Raw genomic sequence first — 24,196 nt, forward strand, 5'->3', positions numbered from 1 at the left:
GTGTGTGTGTGTGTGTGTGTGTCTCAGTTTGAGGGCCTGCCTACCTACCCGGATGTGAGCCGTATGTGGGAGATTGTGGACAAATATCAGGTGACCAAGTTCTACACCGCTCCCACCGCCATCAGACTGCTGATGAAGTATGGCAGAGAGCCGGTGCAGAAGTGAGTCGTCTCTCACCATCACGAGCCAACTTCTAGACAGTGAAGCTAGTCATTGCTGTTGTATGTTTGTTTGTCTTTTTTTATGCAAGGTAGGCATTTCTATTGGTTTCTGTGGTAAATCACTTCTTCTCTGCAGGTATAAGCGAGACTCCCTGAAGGTTTTGGGGACGGTGGGAGAGCCCATCAACCCCGAGGCCTGGCAGTGGTACTACAGTGTGGTGGGGGAGAAGAGATGTCCGATTGTCGACACCTTTTGGCAGACAGAAACTGTGAGTTATCCGAAATCCCCTGAGGGGCATCCTGTAGTTGAGTTGTAGTAAAGGGAACTTAGTTTTTTTTTCTCAACCTGGACCCAGTTTTTCTATGTTTTTGTGTCTAAGTGACTGCTGCTGACAGGCTCAGATTATTATTCTAAGTGTCTGACAACATAATGAAAAGGGTCCCTACAGAGATAGACCTTTTTCTTAAAGAGTAAGATCCTTTTAGTTTAACATGAAACAGCCCCGAAATCACCATCACCAAACTCCACCAGACTCCATGTAAATAAACAGTCATTTTATCATCATAAAACACCACTTCATTCAAAGTGGACAGAAACTAAATAAAACTATCAAAAGCCGTCTTGGTTCATCTTTCCACTGTTCCAACAATCACCACTCTGGTTTGGTTAAAATAAATCCTTAATTCACCCATTTACATGTGGAGATATGCTGGCTCTATACACGCTAAAAGTCCTGATTATTTACATGGTGTCTGGTGGAGATATGCTGGCTCTATACACACTAAAAGTCCTGATTATTTACATGGTGTCTGGTGGAGATATGCTGGCTCTATACACGCTAAACGTCCTGATTATTTACATGGTGTCTGGTGGAGATATGCTGGCTCTATACACACTAAAAGTCCTGATTATTTACATGGTGTCTGGTGGAGATATGCTGGCTCTATACACACTAAAAGTCCTGATTATTTACATGGTGTCTGGTGGAGATATGCTGGCTCTATACACACTAAAAGTCCTGATTATTTACATGGAGTCTGGTGGAGATATGCTGGCTCTATACACGCTAAAAGTCCTGATTATTTATATGGAGTCTGGTGGAGATATGCTGGCTCTATACACGCTAAAAGTCCTGATTATTTATATGGAGTCTGGTGGAGATATGCTGGCTCTATACACGCTAAAAGTCCTGATTATTTACATGGAGTCTGGTGGAGATATGCTGGCTCTATACACGCTAAAAGTCCTGATTATTTACATGGAGTCTGGTGGAGATATGCTGGCTCTATACACGCTAAAAGTCCTGATTATTTACATGGAGTCTGTTGGAAATATGCTGGCTCTATACACGCTAAAAGTCCTGATTATTTACATGGAGTCTGGTGGAGATATGCTGGCTCTATACACGCTAAAAGTCCTGATTATTTACATGGAGTCTGTTGGAAATATGCTGGCTCTATACACGCTAAAAGTCCTGATTATTTACATGGAGTCTGGTGGAAATATGCTGGCTCTATACACGCTAAAAGTCCTGATTATTTACATGGAGTCTGGTGGAAATATGCTGGCTCTATACACGCTAAAAGTCCTGATTATTTACATGGAGTCTGGTGGAGATATGCTGGCTCTATACACGCTAAAAGTCCTGATTATTTACATGGAGTCTGGTGGGTTTGGTGATGGTGACTTTGGGGCTGTTTCATGTTAAACTAAAATGATCTTACTCTTTAACAAAAATGTCTATCTCTGTAGGGATCATTTCCATAATGTTGTCAGCAACTAAACTAACTAATCTGAGCCTGTCAGCGGCAAAAACAGAACTTTTAGTGGATGGACATTTACAATGCACATTTGTCCTATGGGATTATACTGGACCAATTTCTTTCTATTTTAAGATAATGTTTTTGGGCATTTTAGGCCTTTATTTTTTTTCATAGGACAGCTGAAGACATGAGAGGGGGGGTGAACGACATGCAGCAAAGGGCCGCAGGTTGGAGCTGAACCAGCGGCTGCTGCGTCAAGGAGCAAGCCTCTATAAATGGGCTCGCGAGCTACCCAGGCGCCCACTGGACCAATTTCAAAGATTTTTGTTCACATTAGTCACTTAGACACCAATGCATGGGACAAAAGGGTCCAGGTAGAAAAAAATCCCCCAGAAATTAGCCTTTAACGTTCATATCTATAAATGTTACAGATTTACAGAAAGGACAGCATTCCCTTCAATCTTTACAACTTGTTTTGGCAAAATAAAATGCATAACATTAACCCTCCGTTAGCTATGTTTAACTGCAGGCTCTGCTGCCCCCTGCTGGATACAATTTACTCACACCATGGTGGAAAATAACCTTTCTAACTGGATGTTTTCTGTGTGTTCAGGGTGGACATGTGTTGACTCCTCTACCTGCAGCCACACCCATGAAACCGGGATCAGCTGTGAGTAAATGATGTAGAAATAAAACACACTCCATGTTTTTTTATCCGTAGTTCTTTAAAATTGTAAGACAAGGCACATATTTATATAGCACAGCTCATACATGAGGCAGTTTATACAATACACAATTTTCATTGAACAAAATTCATAAAGAGACACATTTGTGATCTTTCTTTGCTCTGTCCTCCAGACGTTCCCGTTCTTCGGAGTGGTGCCGGCCATCTTGAATGAGTCGGGGGAGGAGCTGGAGGGAGCGAGTGAAGGATACCTGGTTAGGATCATAATCCTCTTTTAGAAAGGAAAAGTGATCCGAACTGTTATTTCTGTGTTTCTCTCTTTATGACTCATTATGTATTGTTGTCTGATACTGTTAGCTACTGAGCTGGTTCAACCCAGAGTGACTTGGCTGACGCGCTGCCTAGTACGGCTGCACAATACGAGGAAAATGTGCGATAACGTTGTTGAATATCGCGATAACGATATTACTTGCGATGAATAAAGAGATATTAAACGGTATTCAGTTCTGCTGTTTTCAGTATTCTGCTAAAATACAAGAAACTGCTTGTTGAATTCAAAACAAAATGAAAGAAAATCATTCATCGTGTATCAGGGTTTGCGCAGGGTCTTAAAAAGTCTAAAAAAAGCTTTAAATTGCAGCCTTAAATCCGCTGAAGTATGGTGTTCTAGGTTCTTAAATCACTTTAAACAAGTCTTAATTTCCCTACGTCCGTGTATCGCTGCCTCTAATGCTCGCTGAAAAGTTATTTTTTTATTCCGTGGTGTTGTAATAGGCCTTTCTTTCTTTTGCTCGTCCAAAAATAATTCGCTGTGTATGTAAAGATCATTATTACTCTGTCGCTTCTATTCAATTTAAATACATTTATTTACTTTGCAAGTACGTTTGTGACTCTGCATTTCGTTGTACTTTTATGTCGTGATATAGGGCTTGCATTTCATTCATAAAGGTCTTAAAACTTTTAAATTAGACTTGATAAAACCTGCAAAAGCCCTTAGACTTAGAAAACTTTAATGTCCCTGTAGTGGAAGTTTCCTTTGCAGCAGGGGGGGAAATTTCAGAGTTTAGTAAATTGAAACAAATAAGACAGACTGAGACTAAAACCAAGTTGGGTTTTTGTACTTTATTAAAAAAGATATATTTGCAAATATAGGAGCAACATGATTTCACAAAAGGCCGCAGCCCAGTGTGGAGTCAGTTTCTCAAATGAGTGAACAAGAACACCAGGCTTATATGCATCTTCAGAGTGACAGCACACACGCACTTGGATTATTATGACGCTACAGTTCTTACTGTACCGAGAGGCAATTTGTTGCACAGTACAGGCATATTGACACATAATCCACAACACAAACACTGAACCAGACATCTCCAGCACTATTTATCCAACACATAACATACACACATCAATAACTAGAATACAGTAAAAAGGAGTATGTTGCACTTCCCTGAAAGGCCTGATGTCATAAATAAATGAAACTACTGCACATTACTTCACACAGTACCTCCTCCAGTCGTACCCCTCCCCACATCTTATTTAATTGGGTCATTGCCATGGGAATGAGTGAGGTTTTTTGTTCGTTAGGGTGTCTATGTCCAGCGAGGGAGCGGCTTGAACTCCACTAATAGATTTAGTGTATTTATTTGATTAGGACAGTGCACATTAATCAACATTTCTGTAAATGCGCCAGTGTTAGCCAGTCGGCTAATTTTCAACTGTAGTCCTAGTTGCGTGCATCTCTTTATGGTGGGAAGAAACCCACGCACACACGGGGAGAACGCGCAAACTCCACACAGAAAGGTCTGGGACGAGCTGGGTTCGAACCCAGAACCTTCTTGCTGTGAGGCAGAAGTGCTAACCACTGAGCCACCGTGCTGCAGCGCACAGTGGATGGGTCGTGCGTGTTGATCTCTTTCTGCATCTTGTGCGTTCCCGACAGGTGTTCAAACAGCCGTGGCCCGGCGTGATGAGGACCGTGTACGGAAACCAGCAGAGGTTTGAAACCACCTACTTCAAGAAGTTCCCTGGCTACTACGTCACGGGAGACGGTGAGAGAGACCCCCATCTCCTTTTGTTATGTTCTTCTAACAAACTTCTATTTGTTGTATTTATTACTTTAAAGGTCCAGTGTGTAACGTTTGTACTTGTTCATTATCAAAATCTGTCCTGAAAAAAAAATTTGGCTTGAAATTTAACATTTGCGTTCACATGAACTGTGGTAGACGCTCCATATTCATGCTCCATCTAGAAAGATGGTAGCTGGTAAGGGACATACAGGACATACTGCTCTCTGTGTGTGTGTGTGTGTGTTATTGTATTGTGTGTGTGTATTGTGTGTGTGTGTGTGTTTGTGTGTGTGTGTGTGTTGTTGTTTGTGTTATTGTATTTTGTAGGTGAATAATGCTCTTTGTTGTGTGTGTTGTTGTGTGTGTTGTGTTGTGTGTGTGTGTGTGTGTGTGTGTGGTAATGCTATTGTTGTGTGTGTGTGTGTGTGTATGTGTGTGTGTGTTGTGTGTTTTTTTTTTTTTTTTGTGTGTGTGTGTGTGTGTGTGTGTGTGTGTAAGGGATATACAGGACATACTCCTGTTTATTTGGGACATACAGGATATGCTGCTCTTTTTTTGTGTGTGTGTTTTTTGTGTGTGTGTGTGTGTGTGTGTGGGACATACTGCTCCCTGTGTGTGTGTGTATTGTTGTTTTTGTTGTTGTTGTGTGTGTGTGTGTGTGTGTGTGTGTGTGTGTGTAAGGGACATACAGGAAATACTGCTCCTTCTGTGTGTGTGTGTGTGTGTGTGTGTGTGTGTGTGTGTGTGTGTGTGTGTGTGTGTGTGTGTGTGTGTGTGTATTTGTGTAAGGGACGCACAGGACATACCTGCTCCTTCTGTGTGTGTGTGTGTGTGTGTGTGTGTGTGTGTGTGTGTGTGGTGTGTATAAGGGACATACAGGACATACTGCTCTGCCTGGTGTGTTTTGTGTGTGTGTGTGTGTGTGTGTGTGTGTGTGTGTGTGTGTGTGTGTGTGTGTGTGTGTGTGTGGTAAGGGACATACAGGACATACTGCTCCTTCTGTGTGTGTGTGTGTGTGTGTGTGTGTGTGTGTGTGTGTGTGTGTGTGTGTGTGTGTGTGTTGTGTGTGTGTGTGTAAGGGACACAGGACATACTGCTCTGCCTGTGTGTGTGTGTGTGTGTGTGTGTGTGTGTGTGTGTGTGTGTGTGTGTGTGTGTGTGTGTGTGTGTGTGTGTGTAAGGGACATACAGGACATGCTGCTCCGCCTTTCACCTTTTCTCTGTCACATGATGAACTCCCAGCTGCTGCTAACGCTGCTAACGGGTATCGTAGCTTCCTGGTCTCCGGCAAGTTTTGAAGAAGGAAACATGGAGGACCAACACGTATTCAAAATCCAAAATTCAGGAACAGGAGTCTTCTTCTTCTTCTTCTTCTTCTTCTTCTTCTTCTTCTTCTTCGCCCAGAATAAGAAAAAGGAGATTGAAAAGAGCAAGAGACCGGCGTCATCAGAAAAAAAGAGTGAACATTGGAGCTGCTTTGGAGGAACACAACAAATCCCAACTAGTTAATTATCCTCCGGACCGCTGCAGTCTGCTTTTCTTTCTCTCTCCTTTTCTTTCTCTCTCCTTTTCTTTCTCTCTCCTTTCTGTCGGGTGTGGTGTGAAGCTCTCTGACATGAACTCCAACAGCCACGGCTGACAGACGGCCTTTTTGTACACCTTCGCTTTTTGAAGCGTGAAGGCTACCGTAGCTGTGATACCTACTTTGAACTGCGTGGCGCGAGAGAGTTGATTGCGATATATGATCTCAGCGCTAGATGGGAGAAATTCTTACACACTGGACCTTTTAAATCTTTATCTGTTTCCAACATCTTTAGACTGCTTCTTGTACTTGTATCACGTTAATTCATTTCATCAAATTATCTCATAATATCGAATATTATTGTTTACTTTCTTTGAATGTTTGTACACACGATTTATGGTCTATTATTCTTTATTTTAAGTTTGAAAGAACTCCCATCATCTCCCAGTGAAACTACGGTCACTTGTCTGAACTTTACTTCTTTTATGTTTAGGTTGCCGTAGAGACAAGGATGGCTACTATTGGATAACGGGGAGGATAGACGACATGCTCAACGTCTCCGGTAAGACCGACCGCCGAGCCTATCTGATTTAGATCACCTAAATTAGGATAAACCTTTGCTTTAGTGTGTGTCTGTTGGTAATCTGTCTTTTTTTTTATAAAGACAACGCCAGAAAAGAGTTTAACTGCAGGAGTGGAAGGTTGATAGATTTTAGATTTAGATTTCTTTATTTAAACCTACAGTGTGTAATTTTTTGAGTTGATTCTTAGCAAAAACCACTTTGTTCCTTCACTCATTCATGTGTAATTACTTCCACCAACTAATCAAAGTATTCTAGTAAGCGTAGAATCTGCCATTCAGAATCATTCAGAATACATTTGGGCGAGTCGCTCGAGTGACGACAGCCATGTTGCTCCTCCATCTTTAAAATACATTAGCCAAAGAAGGACATACCATACGCCAGGGAAGCGAAAAAGAGAATTAAAACAACAATGCGACAAGACCAAAGTTAATATTGGAGTGGCTAGAACAGCTAGCGAACAGCTAAACGATGGAGATACTAAGAGATCATTTGGGGTTCAGCCACCGTAGGACTTACAACGCGCTCAGAATGGGAGGGGGCTAGAAAGTAATATTCAGTTGGTTGTCATATACAATGTCACCGCTAGATGGGAGACATTCTTACACAATGTAGTTTAAAAAGGACAACGCACATTAATCAACATGAGTACAAGGTCCAACATGTACAGTAAATGTGCCAGGACGCATCAACAACCCATAAAGCACACACAGAGACTCTACTATAGCGATAAAGACAAAAACACATTATTTGGGATTATGGCAGCATATTTGATTAGTCAATAACCATAATGTTTTATGGATTTGGAGAAGGATTTGATAGATGTGATGTTGCTTAGTTTTGTGGGTATGGTATTCCATGTATGGGCTGGTGTTAACCAGACGACCATTACCAGCTTTTAACTGTGTTAATGGACTTAGGATGACTAGGGCTGGGTATCGTTCAAATCATTTCAATACCGGTACTGATACCAATACTCTGACTTGGATACCGGTTCCTAAACGATACTTTTTTTTTCCGGTCCCAATTTTATAAAACCCTTTTTTTAATTTTTAATTTTAACAATAAATGACATACAACATAGGCCAAAGTGAGCAAAGCATAGTTAAAACAGCATGTCACTTCCCCTCCAGTTGTAAAATCCATCCAACATTTTTTTTACAACATTACGGCAAAAATCTATAGATTTTTCCTGCCTGCCTCTACGGCATTATTAGCTCTCGGTAGAAGCATGCTGCGTGCTCATTGGCTCACTGACGCTGATGAGATTTACTCCTAAAGTATTGAAATTTGCTATTGAATGACGAGGCATTTTTTTGATCCTCGATACTTTAGAGGCAATTCCGGTCGGTGCCTAAAAAGTGTGGAATTCAATACCCAGCCCTGAGGATGGCAGTAGGATTCACTATTCGGTTTCGGATTCGGCAGAATCTTAACCAGTGGATTCGGTATTCGGCCGAACTCCAAAAATCTGGATTCGGTGCATCCCTAGAAATTACTTTTTGTCCGTGATAAATTTTCAAGATTTCCATTCTAAGATCTGTTACCCAGCCTACCGTTCAGGTTCAGGTTCATTTATTTGTACCCGTAGGTAAATTAAGTTCTGGAGAACAAGTTGAGGCTATTTCTCAAACATATAAACAACAAACACCATACACACAGAACAAAACACTAAAATCACACTAAGACATTTTCCCCATCTTATTGCTATTCATAAAATTAATCACTACTGGGACAAAGCTGTTTTTATATCGTTTTGTTGTACACCGCAGTACTCTAAGCCAGTGGTTCCCAACCTGGGGTCCGGGCACCCCCAGGGGGGGCGGCAAAGATCACAGGGGGGGGGGGCGCAAGTCTTTATCTGGTTTGAGGTAAAAAAAAAATATTTGCACATGTTAAACCAATTATGATAATACACTAGAATATATAATGTATACAAAAGTCTATGAAAACTATATATTTTGTTGTATCCTCGGTTTTCCTGCCGCCACAGCATCACTATTTTATGAATGAAACATGGTGGAGAAATGTAACAGTGCTGATAACTCCTCTGTATCAAAAAAGAAAGTAAGGCTCTATCTCGAGAGTTACCTCAACTTCGGTTTTGAGGGGGGCGGGGGGCTCAGCTTTTCTTAGACATGAGTAGGGGGGGCGCCAAGGAAAAAAGGTTGGGAACCACTGCTCTAAGCCATCGATTGGAGGTAGGGCTGGGCAATATTTCGATATTATATCGTGATATGGTACTAGAGATCGTCTTAGATTTTGGAAATCGTAATATCGTTAATGGCATAAGTGTCTTTTCCTGGTTTTAAAGGCTGCATTACAGTAAAGTGATGTCGTTTTCTGTGTTACCAGACTGTTCTAGCTGTTCTATTATTTTTTTACCCAGACATTACGTCCACATTACTGAAGATTACATATCTTAAACATAAGTGTGAAGATATTTTGTTAAAGCACCAATTGTCAACCCTATAATATCGCCACAATATCGACATCGAGGTATTAGGACAAGAATATCGCGATATCTGATTTTCTCCATATCGCCCAGCCCTAATTGGACGGCAGATACTGGAACTCATAATACAGCGGATGAAGCTGGTCACTCAGGACTGACATACCCATGCGCTGTACCTGCCGAGTGTACAGCGAAGCTGGGTTCAGTTGTGGTTCCCCAATCAACCTACTGGACCATTTCACACTCTGGTTGTGGCTCTCTCGTCCCTTCCAGGCCACTTACTGAGCACAGCGGAGGTGGAGTCGGCTCTGGCGGAGCACGAGGCGGTCGCCGAGGCCGCCGTGGTGGGCAGACCTCATCCTGTCAAAGGAGAAAGCCTCTACTGCTTCGTAACGCTCACCGATGGAGTGACGTACAGCCGCACGCTGGAGGCAGAGCTCAAAAAACAAGGTTGGTAGAGACGGCTTTGTTAGGGAAATGTGCATTAAAATGTGTTTTAGAATTGTATTTTTGTCTCCACTGAAACGCCAATACATTAAAGGAAAAGAATAAGTTATACAATTAACCCTCGTGTTGTCTTCCCGTCGACATGCAACCTTTTTGTTTTTCTGGGTCAGAATTTTAAATGAAATTTTTTTATTTCTTTTTTTGTCGCTTTATCCAATGTTTGTGTCACTTTTTTCCAAATTCTTTGTCACTTTTCCCGATGTTTTTAAATTTTTTTGCTGCGATTCTATCAACGTTTTTGTTTTTTTTCCGACATTCTTAAAAAAAAAAAAAAGAATTTCTCCATATGCTATAAAATAGAATAAATTCCCCCAAATTCAATAAAAGTACAGCTTTACATCATATCTGTTGGCGTTGAATAGTCTGTCCACCAGAGGGCGCTCTACTGTTGGCAACTCTGATTTTTAGTTGTTGTTCTTGGGTTTTTGTTGAAAGGACTTTAAGTTTCATATCTTAAGTTTATATTTTTATACATTTTATTCATCAGAACTTTAATATATTTTGATGTTCTGTTGTGACAATAAAACAAACAAGTTTATTTTTATGCGTTATCATATTATTTTAGTGAGGACTAAATAACTACAAATAACTAATGTTAGGGAAATCTGTTTATGTTTTGTTACACATTTCTGGATTTTTATTTCACCAAATGTTTGTATCGATATCGGCTTTAAAAATCCTTTATCGGTCGGGCTCTAGTTTGTAGTAATTTAGCGGAAAAAAAAAAAAAAAATGTCGAAGAGGAGCTCCGGCTAGGTTGGTAGTTGTTTAAGCCGCTACAGAGCTCCGCCACACCGGCTACGGTGCTCCACATGGTGCTCCGTAGGGCTGGGCAACATATCGATATTATATCGATATCGTGATATGAGACTAGATATCGTCTTAGATTTTGGAAATCGTAATATCGTAAATGGCATAAGTGTCTTTTCCTGGTTTTAAAGGCTGCATTACAGTAAAGTGATGTACTTTTCTGTGTTACCAGACTACTCTAGCTGTTCTATTATTTTTTTACCTAGACATTACGACCACATTACTGATGATTATTTATCTTAAATCTAAGTGTGAAGATATTTTGTTAAAGCACCAATTGTCAACCCTATAATATCGCCGCAATATCGACATCGAGGTATTAGGACAAGAATATCGCGATATCTGATTTTCTCCATACCGCCCAGCCCTAGTGCTTCGTCAGGTCAGCGGACGTTGGCGGTTCAGTTACCCAAACTAGGTGACTGTGAGCCGGCCACAGAGCACTGCCGCTCATTTCGGGGGGCATTGCGGTTAAGTTTGGGCAAGAAAAAGTGAGTGTTATGCGGCGACGGAAGCCCCATTTTTATTTCTATAGTAATACCTGGTTTTCAGTGACACTTCCCGGAAGTCAGATTCTGGGTTGATTTTGTTGTTTTGTGGCGTTCACAGTGCGGGAGAAGATCGGTGCCATCGCTACACCAGACTTCATCCAGAATGCTCCAGGACTCCCCAAGACCAGATCTGGTAAAGTTACAACTGATCAAATAAATGATAATGCTTATAATTAATCTCTATTTTTTTTCTTCTTAATATTATAACCATTTTTTTATTCACTTACTCATTTATTTATTTTTATTTCTCTTTACATTTCCAATAAACACGCTAAAAAGTGATTATGCGTCTTGATAACACGCAAAAACGGCAACGTCATACAGTACAGGCCAAAAGTTTGGACACACCTTCTCATTCAATGCATTTCCTTTATTTTCATGACTATTTACATTGTAGATTCTCACTGAAGGCATCAAAACTATGAATGAACACATATGGAATTATGTACTTAACAAAAAAGTGTGAAATAACTGAAAACATGTCTTATATTTTAGATTCTTCAAAGTAGCCACCCTTTGCTTTTTTTGATAACTCTGCAAACCCTTGGTGTTCTCTCAATGAGCTTCATGAGGTAGTCACCTGAAATGGTTTTACCTTCACAGGTGTGCTTTGTCAGAGTTAATTAGTGGAAGTTTTTCCCTTATTAATAAAAAAGCAAAGGGTGGCTACTTTGAAGAATCTAAAATATAAGACATGTTTTCAGTTATTTCACACTTTTTTGTTAAGTACATAATTCCATATGTGCCCTTTTGGGCCATTTTGGCCGAAAATTTTCGGTGGCCGAATATTCGGTGCATCCCTAATCATCACCAATGCTCTCCGCTCTCCGCAGGCAAGATCATGCGACGGGTGCTCCGCAAAATCGCCTGTGACGAACGGGACCTGGGCGACATCTCCACGCTGGCCGACTCCTCGGTGGTCGAGCATCTCTTCCAGAACCGATGCTGCGTTGGCGTGTGACGGCCTCCGGGGGGCCTCGCAGGGAGGAGGCTCGGACTGCAGCCGCGCGCCGGCAGCCACAAACACAACCAGGGGAGAAGAGGAAGAAGAGACGGAGGAGAGACACAATGAACTTGGTCTTGCCCAACAAACAACCTTTAGCTCCTGATGAGTACGACCGGTGTGCAGCAGAGCCTGTATCTAAAATTAGCCTCACTGTCTGGAACATCTGTCTGGTTACTGGCAGACGTAGTAACTTTAACAGCAACAAAGAAAGTGTGGGAATTAATAAGAACATCAGTCGTTTGGTTTGAATGTTTTCCAGAAGCTGACAGAGTTGCTGCTGTTTTAAAACAAACAAGGCATTGGCGTGTATGAGAGCGAGAAGCCAGAGGTTGTTTCTGGGAAAGACCGTCCTGCAGTCCAACTGTGTGGAAGAGGTAGAACAGGGTAACACTTCCTTTTGGTTTTATCCTTGTTAGGGGGGTGGGGGGTCATGATTTTGCTCTCAATTTCAAAATCTAAAGCGGGATCAGCAGTTCCTGCAGTATTTTTATTTTTTTTCTCTCACCAGCCTCGCCTACTTGGGCGCGTCCAAAGAAAACAACAGACCGGCTGGTAGCATGCAGCTAAAGACAGCAGGGTAATGTTAGCTTACCGGCTGGTAGCATGCAGCTAAAGACAGCAGGGTAACGTTAGCTTACTGGCTGGTAGCATGCAGCTAGAGACACAGGGTAGTGTTAGCTTAGCAGTAGCCTGGAAGAACTGCTTTCCTGACGTCACCGCGTGGCAACATTTAGCCTTCCCCGTGAGAGAGTTATGGAATCAAATGTCACTGCCCGATGTGAGTTGAGTGCCGATGTGAAAAAATGCCGTTAGCATCTAGTAGGCTACTTGATTGCTAACGTTAGCTCAAAACGCCGTTAGCATCTTGGAGGATACTTGTCGCAAAGTGACGCATGCGCGACTCACATCTGCACTCGACTCACATCGGGTAGTGACAGTAAACAACAAAGGTAAAGCATGTGGGTTTCAACGGGACTCCGTGGTGCATTCATGTGCACCTCGTTAAACTAATGGTGCATTCAAATGCACCTTGTAAACTCTGAGACACTCAAAGTGTTGTTGCAAAGTACCCTTCTGCCATCTAGTGGCTCTTATTGCAGAGTTGCCATCCCTGTTTAGAAAAAAAAGGTTTATATTGAATTGTGTGTGACCTTAAAATTCGAAAGTGGAATCGTGACCCCCCCTAATCCTAGTGTTTAGTCAAAATTACACAGCAATATCTGCTACTTAACTGCTCAGTGAAAGGATACAGTACTGTGAGTTTTTTGTCAGTACAATAGCTTTCCGGTGGTTAAAGTCGAAGCGTTTCCACACTGGAATAAAGATAACGTGAAGTGCTGCCTGTATCTGCCCCTGTAGTTGTACAACAAGTTGTCTCCTCCCCCCCAATCGCTGCCATAGTACTGTTCTGTACACTGATGATTAACTAAATCTGAGAACGCTCAATATTTCTACTAGTTTTCATTTCTGAATTGTAATTTTCTAAAAAAAAACTAAGCAAAAAACATGTAGTTTTGTGTAATTATTATTATTTTTTATTCCAGCGAAGGTTTAACATAGGATGTGTTGGGTATGTCTGTTAGTGTGTCTGCACGCTTGTACTGTATGTTCTTTTTCCCTTTTTTGGGTTGGAGTTGCAGAGACGTGATTGGGCTCTTGTGGAAACTGGGAAGGTGTGTTCAGCGTCTTGTAGCTCGGGAGACTCTTCTAAACTCCCCAAACCCGCTGCAGGTCTCATGGAGAATGGGTCTAGAAGTCTGACTTTACACTCTGTGATTAAAAAATAAGGTACCAAAGGGAGAAAAAAACCCATCTCAAACAGCTGCAATTATGTGAGCGTATGATTTGAATTGAACATTTTTATTTGGAGTTGACAGATCTCATAAGTCTGGATCATGATACGGTACATTTCTAAAATTACACAGTAAAGTCCATTAAATCAATACTAAGGCACAAGGCTGCTGGTTTTCTATGTTTTTAATGAGTGTCTGTCAACATATTTCATGAACAGACCAAAACCAACAAGGTGTTTGTCCGTTTCTAAAGTAGGGATGCACCGAATCCAGATTTTTGGGGTTCAGCCGAATACCGAATCCACTGATTAAGATTCTGCCAAAACCGAATACCGAATCCTCCTCCCATCCTCAGTCCATGAACCCAGTAAACACATGAATGAAGTAAACAGGGACTGTCCTTCCTTTGCCGTACCTGAAGTTGCTGCATTCTGGCTGCTGTCTGGAGATTCCTTCGTGCACAACTCGTATTCTTTCGGATGTTTGATACCAGATGTTGTAACAGCGGCCATGTTGTGTATAGTTTAGGGTCCTTGCCACCACCAGACCAATCAGCATTGAACAGATTGAACATGTAGCTGGACTTGAATGGTCTTCTTTTGACTGAAAGTTCTGCCAAACAACAACTTGTTCTGCTCACCAGATCCATGTCCACTTCCTCACAGCCTACTGCTCACCAGATCCATGTCCACTTTCTCACAGCCTACTGCTCACCAGATCCATGTCCACTTTCTCACAGCCTACTGCTCACCAGATCCATGTCCACTTTCTCACAGCCTACTGCTCACCAGATCCATGTCCACTTTCTCACAGCCTACTGCTCACCAGATCCATGTCCACTTCCTCACAGCCGACTGCTCACCAGATCCATGTCCACTTCCTCACAGCCTACTGCTCACCAGATCCATGTCCACTTTCTCACAGCCTACTGCTCACCAGATCCATGTCCACTTTCTCACAGCCTACTGCATTGAACGCTCCACATACATAAACACCTTCCCATAATCAACGGCGCCGTCGTTACGGCGACCAGCGTATCACGCCGAGGGCAAGCGTAGGGTTCGGTTCGCTGGAGAAAATTTCTAAAGTTCGGCAGAAACCAGAACCCCGTCAAAAAGCCCAAATATTCTGCCGAATCCGAAACTGAATCCTGGATTCGGAGCATCCCTGCTCTAAATACTTTCTGACTTTCTGTTTCTTAGCTACAAGCCCTCATTGTTGGTTTGGATCTTTTTACAGGATTTGTGTACAATAAGAAAAATATAGAATATCACTTCCTCCATCCTTTCGTATTTTTTTAGATATTAAAGGAGAAAGTGTCAGTCAGTCTGTGGATAACTTACAGCAAGTCAAGGTTGAAGCAATGTACCATTCAAAACGTAAAATTGAGTCAAATCGAACTAAACGTGAACTCTGAGCTCATTTTGGGGGCTTTAAAAGTTTCTCCTCTTAGTTTTTACGCTGTAGACGTCGTCTGTGATTGTGAGAATGATATAATTTGAGTGCAACGAAGCAGAAGCAGGACCTTGTACTGATTTCACTATCTATTTTTGAATTTGTTTGTTTGTGTCTCAATGTGCCAACTAATTAACAGCGCAGCTGGGTGTGTGAAGCTAATAATTGTATCTAATGTTTGAGAAAAGTGCAGCTGCTGATTTGATTTAGAAGCTTTTATTTGTGTTTGTGGAACAACTTGGGTGAAGGAAAGAGAATTTTGTGGTTTGTATCTTTTTGTTTTTCTCTCCGATCATCCCCAGTTTTGTGTTGTTTTCGTTTCTCTGTATCAACGTGTATGCAATGACAGTAAATGGACATGACTACTGACTCATCCTCTGTCACTGGCTCGTCTTTTAAAAAAAAAAAAAAAGAAGGTATTTGATGTGTGTAGAATATTAGCTGTGTGCAGTCATTGAGGAAGTGGTTCAAGGAAATGTCTGACGCATGGAAGGTAAAGCTTAAGCCTTTAACTATGGTTTAAGCCTTTCATGGCATAAGAGTGCCATATATGATCGAGCAGATCAATTTCTTCTCTCCTTCCTGCTCAGCAAATCCTCCATCATAACAGCAATGCTCCGAGATCCAAACGCGCCTGGCTTTTAAAGGGAATGGGAGCTGATCTCTGATTGGTTGATCGCCCAGAACACACCTCTGATTAATGAAGACACGAAGTACAACCCTTTAGAACCAGGCGCCCTGCACTTCTTCTTTTTTAAAATTTTGATCTGCTACCTTTGATCATATCCTACGCACCTGCCAGACAAAAGAGGTGTGCAAAAAAGTTTTCCTACATTCCCGGGTGATTTTGACACTTTTTCTGACCCGTTTTTTGACACTTTTTCAATGTTTTTGTCGCTTTTTTTTCACTACCACCAGTAGGGCCTACTGTATACACGTCACGGACACCAACTTATTATCACTATAGTGTTACACTTATTCTTCAGAATTCATGGTCAATAAACCTTGTTGGATTTTTAAATTATACCTAATTTTTGAGTAAAAAAAGCTGAAATTATTAATTATTTTGACTAATATTAAAGGAATGTATGTTGATGGATACTCAAAAACTTGTGTATGTCAAAGCTGAGTCACAATACTGTTGAGAAACAGTCTCATTTTTTTTCAAATGCTATAAAATTGAATAAAACAACTCAAAATTCAATGACAGTAGTGATCATTAACTGTACTTGCGAACCTGGAACCATTATTACGTTATTTTCTCAGTAATTTGGTTGGAAAAGAAACCCATATTTTTTTTTAAATATAGACATTTTGATAACTGCTTCAATTTGACCCTGAGGACTGATGGAAGGAATGATGACTTGGATGTGTATTCATAAGTTTGAATGTTAGCTGTTAAATATAAAATAATATAATTTAATGTCACGTTTCTGTCTAATTTTTAAGTATGCCATGCAGCAGCAGCAGCGTAAATGGTGAATCACGATTGGGCGACTCAAAAAGCTGCCCGGGATGTGATTGTCATGATTGGATGACTGGCTGTCAGTCAAACCTGTTGCTATGGTCTATTTAAGCCCGTCTCCTGAAATTATTTTATTCCTGTTGTCGAGTGCGGTGTATTTGACAGAGTTGGCAGTTCAGCGTGTCGACATGCTACCATTCACATGATAGGTATTGAATGAAGTAGGAAAAAAGGTATCAAATGAAGTACTCTATTTATATGGGTATCACTTTAAGGGTACAGGTATTGGTACTAATATTGTAATTTTTTAAACAATACCAAGCCCTATATCTTTAAGGCTATAGTCCACACACATGTTGAACCAAAACCCACTCCCCAAAACGTGTTTCATGCTTCTTGCGTTCAGCGCAGTCGTGGCGGTCTGGATGCCGTTATGGTGCATTCAAATTTATTGTAAAATACCCTTTTCTCATCTATTTTTGTCGCTTAGCAGCAATTTAATGGTGAAAGAAGTTATTGTTAAAAGTTATTGTTATAACATTCATAATAAATCATTTAAATTCACCCCTTTTTTGTGCTGAACCGAAAATGTATCCAAAAACTGTGATCTGGTCTGTACCGTGAGTTTTATGTTCTGTTGCACCCCTACATCTCCCAGATTTTGACCATTTTTTTTCCTGGATATTTGTGTTTCTACCATGAAAGTAAGTAGTCTACATACTTAAATGGTTTCTTCCATTCAGTCCAGTTATGAACAACTAGGATCAAAGATTTGTGGCTGTGTTTTAGTTTTAAAATAGTGATGTGTTTAGGGCTGTCCTCGACTAAAGAAATTCTTAGTCGACTAACACTTATACGATTTTGTCGACTAATCGATTAGTTGATTTAATTGACAGAGCTGTGCGCTTTGAGAGGTGGTTAAGACTAGAAAAGAACAATATAAATGTAGTTAATTAACCATCTGTAAAACTGAGTTTCTCCACAATTAATCCTGCAAAAGCACCACTTTAAATCTTGTGTTTACCATAAATGTGTTCGTAAGTTTCTTGGAAATGAGTAATTAAGCATGAATAAGCATAAAAAATGACTTATCAACTAAAGAAATCTTAGTCGACTAAGATCAAAACGACCGATTAGTCGACTAATTGACTAAGAGGTGGCAGCCCTAGATGTGATATACTATGTGGACAGGGGTACTCGTGCTCTTTTCTCTATCAAGTGAAAAGTTGAGTAGAAGTAGAAGTTGATCTAATGTTAAATAACCTACAGCACTGCTGCTGGCCTGTTTACTCATGATGATCATCTCCTCATTTTCAACCAGGATGTTAAAAGTTAAACAAAATCATCTTAATTAAACATGCAGAGGTGTTGGATCAAAAAAGACGCCGACGAGTTCAAACCTTCACCTTATCTGACAGGGGACGCCGTTCAGATCATCAGTTCTTTTGTCTCAATTTGGTGCTGACTTTGACATCTTTATTTAACACAAAAGAGTCTTCTAATGATAGTTACATGAAAAGATGCCATAAAATAAGTAGCCTATATCCTATATAGGCCTATATTATAGATAAATACTACTTGTTGTCTGGAGTTTGCACCTTCAGGGTTGAAAGCACTTAATTGGAAGTCGCTTTGGATAAAAGCATCAGCTAAATGACATGTAATGTAATGTAATGTCCAGAGCCCATCAGTTATGAAAAGGCATCAGCTACAGTACATAAATGAGACTAGTGGTTCTCAAGCTTTTTTCAATAATGTTCCCCCTTTGAACAGTCTTTTTAAGCCATGTACCCCTAACCAGCACAAATAATTTTTGGTGGAAAAAAAATCTATAAAGAGGAAGAATACAGTGCTGTCAGCGATAGATTTACTAAACAACAGCCTTGGACCTGGAAAGTATTTAAATGATGATGAGAAAAGGAGACAAAAACGTTTTTTAAAACCCAGACAAAACCGAAAATAATACCAAAAACTTTGAAAAACACAGTAGAAAGAAGGAAGGCAACACTAGGGCGACAAATGTGACAAAAAAATTCAAATAAGCGACATATTTCGAAAAAAGTGACAAAAACTTTGAAAAAAAGAGAAAAAAACGTTGAAGACAAAAAGACATAGAGAAAAGTAAAGAAGAAAGGCAAGAACAGGTCAAAACAAACGACAAAACCTTCAAAAAAAGGTGACAAACTTCAAAAACTTTGAAAAAAGTGACAAACTTGGAGAGAAAAAAGACCGTAGAAGTAACTACAGCCTTGGAACTGAAAAACATTTTGCAAAAAAATCTTCTGTACCCCCATTTGAAAAACGCTGAACTAACTAGAGGGTCAAAAGTGTGTGCACACCGAATCTTTATACCATATGTGATGAAGCTGCCCCCTCTTTACTGCTATCGTATAACAGTCTCTACGTTTTGGGATTTCCACCTGTGTTAACAGACGTTGCTAACAATACCAAAGTTAGGACTGTAACAAACTCAGAATTCAACGAACATTTGACGAAAACTGCCACCACTTTTCAAATCACAGGATTTTACTACACTTTGCATTTACACAAGAGTCGTGAGTCCTATGAGAAGGATTGCATTGTTCTTTTCAACCTTGTTATAACTCAATGAAAATAGAATTTCAAGATGTAAAGATGTATCCGGGGATTTCCACCAGATTCGTAACGGCTGTGTACTCCGCCGTCCGTCAATACCCACCAGGTCCGGATTTGTTGTGGAACGACTGCAGCCGTGACTGACAGCTGAAGTCACGAGGACCCACGAGATCTCGCGAATTCACGTAGAATAGAACCACAAAACCACCACCAGTTAGTTTCCATCCAGAGGAGTAGAGGGGGAACAGCTCTGTGCTGTAATCACGTAATCACGATTAAAAGTCGATTTATTGCACAACCCTAGTTCAGTATAACATTTAGTGATCACTTCAATGGAAAATCTCTCCTCTTCTATCTCTTAATAATTTTTCTACATTAAAGTATTGCGATCGGTATGGCCCAAAAGAAGGTCAATTTGCCGGCAATTTCCCGAAGATTCTCCATTCAAGTCTGTGGGGGAATTTTAGCCCAGCTTTTTGTGATTTCCGTAAAAAACTCTAGGCGAATCTCTTAGAAAAGACATAGCACACCTTTCCCGATCATTCCACATGTTTTGATGTATTTTTTGTGCATGTTTTGGCAACACTGCAAGACTAGTAGCCAGACAAAAAAATTGGTGGAAAATGATGAATAAGAAGATACAAGTATGACGAATACTAGTCATTGTGCTGATGCATGCTGCTACAGCAGCGCATTGGCACACAAAATTATAACTGCCAAACTGTATTCATGACATATGCTTTAAGCCAGCTCGTTCACCAAAACTCTCACTTCTGTGTTTTCCTTTAACTCATTCCATTTAACTCATTTCTCTCACTCCCTATTTCTGTTTTCATTTCCCACTCTGTCTTGTTTGTTTTTTAGGTCACCTGCATCAGCCTCGGTGGGAATCTGGCATCGGTTCCAGAAAAAGACATGTACGACTTGTCAAACTTATAATCAACACAGCAACTGACAAAAATGGCCAAACTTGGGTTGGAGGCCATGAGACGACAAAGGTGAGTGATGGTAGATCCTAAATCGGATCTGCTAGAATGATCGACGTAGTAAGGTTTAAGTTTATAAAGTATAAAATGAATGAACGATACATTCAATGACTATCGCTAAATTACAATCCTGATCTAAATTTCTGTAGCGCATGCTGTAGCTGATAGCTAAAAGGCTGTGTACATACATAATAATATTGTTTAAAATAGTTGGTCCACGTCAAGAGACAATTTGTTCTTCATTATCATAATCCAAACAGTATCCTATGGATCAGAGAAAGACACGTTGCAGGTATCTGAGCCAAAACACACAGAGAAGGTATATAAACTCTGGATTTCTGTCTCAAAGACACCCTGCTACCTGCTACTGCTGCAAGTTCAACTGTATCTGATCATCACAACAAGGTACGACTCTCATTCCTGCCTTTCATCATAGAAACAGATCTTTTAATTTATATCTAAGGAAAAGAGTTTGAATCTGTTCTTTAAAGAGATGCTCGATCTTGGAAAAAAAAAAATCACAATTATTTAATACGATTAGTCATTGACTTTGGGAAAGATGTTGCATTTATTGAACTTAAGAAACAGTGAAACAGTTAAACAAATCAACAGTGAAAACACCTTGAACTGTGAAGTTTCCCTTCATACCTTTCCTGTTTGAACTTTTTGTATTCCCCTCAGAACACAAGACAAAGTAAGAGTTTACTTGCAAAACGTAATGTGCAAAATAATCGCTTTTCTCGATTACATTGTTTTTGTCAGCCGAAAAATTTAATCACGATTAAAAGTCGATTCATTGCACAACCCTAGGTCAGTATAACATTTAGTGATCACTTCAAGGGAAAATCCCCTTCTCATGTAAAGTTCTTCACAATGCCTTGTTTCTGTAAAACATGCTAACTTGTGTTGTTCATTTGATCTTCCTATGTCACCAAAAACATTGCTCTAAAAATAATTTTTCAAGTTAATTTCACATTTTGCATCACTTGATTAATAAACTATCATTAATATACTGCATCTCTACCCAGATGGCATCAGGTCTTCATTTCATGGTGTTTGACCAGTGGACTGTGGACTGGAACAAATGTAAGTCATAAGCACACTAAAACATTTATTTTACAAAGATCGTTGGTGTTGAAACAGCTAAACTTTAAAAACTAGTACCATGTCTCTGAGACCAACATTATGTTTTCAACATATTCTCCATATTTTGTCTTCACAATAACTGCCAGTGCAATATGAGTTAATGAGAAAGGTAGTGAATGATACACAATGAAATACACAAAAAGCTCAAGTCTAAAGTTAGAGGCAAGTTTAAGCTGAGTTCAGTGCTAACAAAGTTTTCTTGCTCTTTACAGGCGGACTATGAATCAGGTTGGTACTTTTCAGAGTCGGGGAGGTGGATGGTCATAATACAGGAGTTCAAGTTAATTATGAATTTTCAAATGTGTTTTTTTTAAGATTGCTGCTCTCCTGAGCAGACAAAGACAGCTTTGTTGACTGTTGATTTATAACATCGATAGATGTCAAGACTTTGGCTTCAGGCACTTATTCGGTTAAAGGATAGGTTCGTAGGTTCTGTTTTAAAACAATAGTCGGGTGCCCAAATGAACATTGAAACAGGTTTTACTTTTTGTAATCATTCCTCCTGTTCAAACTGGCCATTAGAAGATCCCTTCTTACTGCACTTTCAATGTCAGTGATGTTGGACAAAATCGCACACAGGAGAAGATAGCCTTCAGGGCTTTCTGCCAGATATTTCAGGCAGCAAAACTAAGTTGAGTTTAGGAAAAGATAGTAGTTTGGGTTCACATTAGTCTATATCGATGACGTTTCATTTACGGGATTGTTGCCACCAGAAGTTCAGCTGGATGTCCCTCATTTTCAGCCGGATGTCCCTCACCTCTTTCTTTGTGTTGGCGTTCTAAACTCTAAACTATTAGGTTGAATTCTTATCACACACACACACACACCTCCCTACGTGCACATGTTACACCAAAACAAGTTCCTTCCTGAGGCTATTTTGAAGAGGGACTGTGTTGTGTCCACCGTCCAGCCAAGACGATTGTGATTGGTTTAAAGAAATGCCAATGAACCAGAGCAAGTTTTTCTCCTATCCCATAATATTGTGTGGACTAGCCAGACCTTCCTCCGCAGCGCTGTGGAGGTAGAGCTGGCAATGCGAGACTAGTGGCAACACGTTCTCCCTTCCAACTAGATTCAAATAAAACCTTTCTGGCAGAAAGCCCTGAAGGTTAACTTATCCTGTCAGGGAGGTTGTTTATACATTTTCAAATGCTGCTCTAATCATTTATAACTGGGTTGCAGACCAATGCTGTGGGGAGTGTAAGTCCTGCCCTCCTGGTTGGACTCAGTTCAAAAATCACTGTTACGTGTACCGCCATGCTTCAAAGGACTGGGCTGATGCAGAGGTACTTTAAGGAACAATATGATAAATGCCAAATTGTATTCATGACATAGTGTATGCTTTAAGCCAGCTCTCACTTCTGTTTTCAATTAACTCACTCCATCTCTCTAAAGTTCTCACATACAAACCCTTTATAAAACCTGAAACATCTAAAAATTGCATGAAACAAACATATCGGAATGCCCATTTAGCCCAATTAAGTCCAGTCTCATCATCCGTTTAAACTTTTAATAATTTTTCTACATTAAAGTATGCTGATCGGTATGGACCCAAAGAAGGTCGATTTCCCGAAGATTTTCCATTCAAGTGTATGGGGAAATTTAGCATTTTCCGTAAAAAACGCTAGGCGAATCTCTAAGAAAAGACATAGCACAACTTTCCCAATCATTCCACACGTTTTGATGTATTTTTTGTGCATGTGTTGGCAACGCTGAAAGACTATTAGCCAGACAAAAAATGTGGTGGAAGATGATGAATAACTTCCCACTTTGTCTTGTTTTTAGGTTGCATGCATCGGCCTCGGTGGGAATCTGGCATCGGTCCCTGACAAAGACACTTACGACTTCATCAAAAATATAATCAACACAGCAACTGACAAAAATGACGAAACTTGGGTTGGAGGCCAGGACACGACAAAGGTGAGTGATTTAACAATAAAAATGATGCGATGAATGTCCCCTGCGAGCCTGATATTGAATATATTCTTTTATTAACTTTTTATTAACGTGAGTCTGACTGGTGTGATTTGGACCACGATGACAAAATATCTTTTTTGTGATTGGAATGAACTGACCTGTCTTTCAGGAGGGTGTGTGGCTGTGGTCCGATGGTACCAAGTTTCAATTCAGCTTGTGGGGTCCCGGGGAGCCTAGCAATGGTAACAACAAAGAGCACTGCATGGAGCTGAACTACCTCGGTACGCACCGATTTTCTGATTGACATTGATTGTACAAGCAGCAATTACGACCTATATTTAGGTTTCTAGTGGCGGCGCCCTCAAGTGGCTGTAGTACTTCGGACGTGAGCAAAGCAGGAAGTAAGGTGACGAAATATAATCGCCCCAAATTTGTCATGTCTTTCACCCTGGAGAGCGGGGTTCATGTCCCATTTGAAAATAAAAGTAAACGGTGAGTTTGTTTTTTACTTAACTATAGTTCAGTGTCACGTGCGTAAACGTTTCAGGAAGTGAAGTAACGTCTATTTTCAACCCAATCCACCATCTTTTCTTTTAATTTAACTAAGTAGTTTTGGTCCCTCATTGTTTGTTACCTTTTTAAACCCTACTGTAGGATCTCCCAATGACGTGCCTTGCGATCAAAAGAGACCTTTTGTTTGCGGCAAGCGCCTTGCCGTACATCCCCACTGA

The 24,196-nt window shown here is 40.4% G+C and overlaps 2 protein-coding genes across 4 annotated transcripts in view; both read left to right on the forward strand.

Annotated features, from left to right (window-relative positions):
• acss2 (acyl-CoA synthetase short chain family member 2) overlaps positions 1 to 14,032 on the forward strand; it is a 59,394-nt gene extending 45,362 nt beyond the window's left edge. For all 3 annotated transcript variants that reach the window (XM_039800945.1, XM_039800946.1, XM_039800947.1), the window contains 9 exons: positions 28 to 161; positions 298 to 430; positions 2,539 to 2,595; positions 2,784 to 2,864; positions 4,550 to 4,658; positions 6,692 to 6,760; positions 9,508 to 9,684; positions 11,161 to 11,235; positions 11,936 to 14,032. In XM_039800945.1, coding sequence (XP_039656879.1) covers positions 28 to 161; positions 298 to 430; positions 2,539 to 2,595; positions 2,784 to 2,864; positions 4,550 to 4,658; positions 6,692 to 6,760; positions 9,508 to 9,684; positions 11,161 to 11,235; positions 11,936 to 12,063 — 963 coding nt within the window. In that variant the 3' untranslated portion in view covers positions 12,064 to 14,032. The remainder of the gene's footprint in view (positions 1 to 27; positions 162 to 297; positions 431 to 2,538; positions 2,596 to 2,783; positions 2,865 to 4,549; positions 4,659 to 6,691; positions 6,761 to 9,507; positions 9,685 to 11,160; positions 11,236 to 11,935) is intronic.
• LOC120559046 (galactose-specific lectin nattectin-like) lies at positions 12,417 to 24,196 on the forward strand. The gene is made up of 9 exons (XM_039800469.1): positions 12,417 to 12,492; positions 20,281 to 20,414; positions 20,752 to 20,807; positions 21,431 to 21,488; positions 21,761 to 21,776; positions 22,731 to 22,834; positions 23,334 to 23,468; positions 23,635 to 23,746; positions 24,120 to 24,196. Exons 1-9 carry the CDS (start codon positions 12,417 to 12,419, stop codon positions 24,194 to 24,196), a joined length of 768 nt encoding a protein of 255 aa, XP_039656403.1.

This window comes from Perca fluviatilis, chromosome 5, assembly GCF_010015445.1.
Source record: "Perca fluviatilis chromosome 5, GENO_Pfluv_1.0, whole genome shotgun sequence".
Lineage (NCBI taxonomy): Eukaryota > Metazoa > Chordata > Actinopteri > Perciformes > Percidae > Perca > Perca fluviatilis.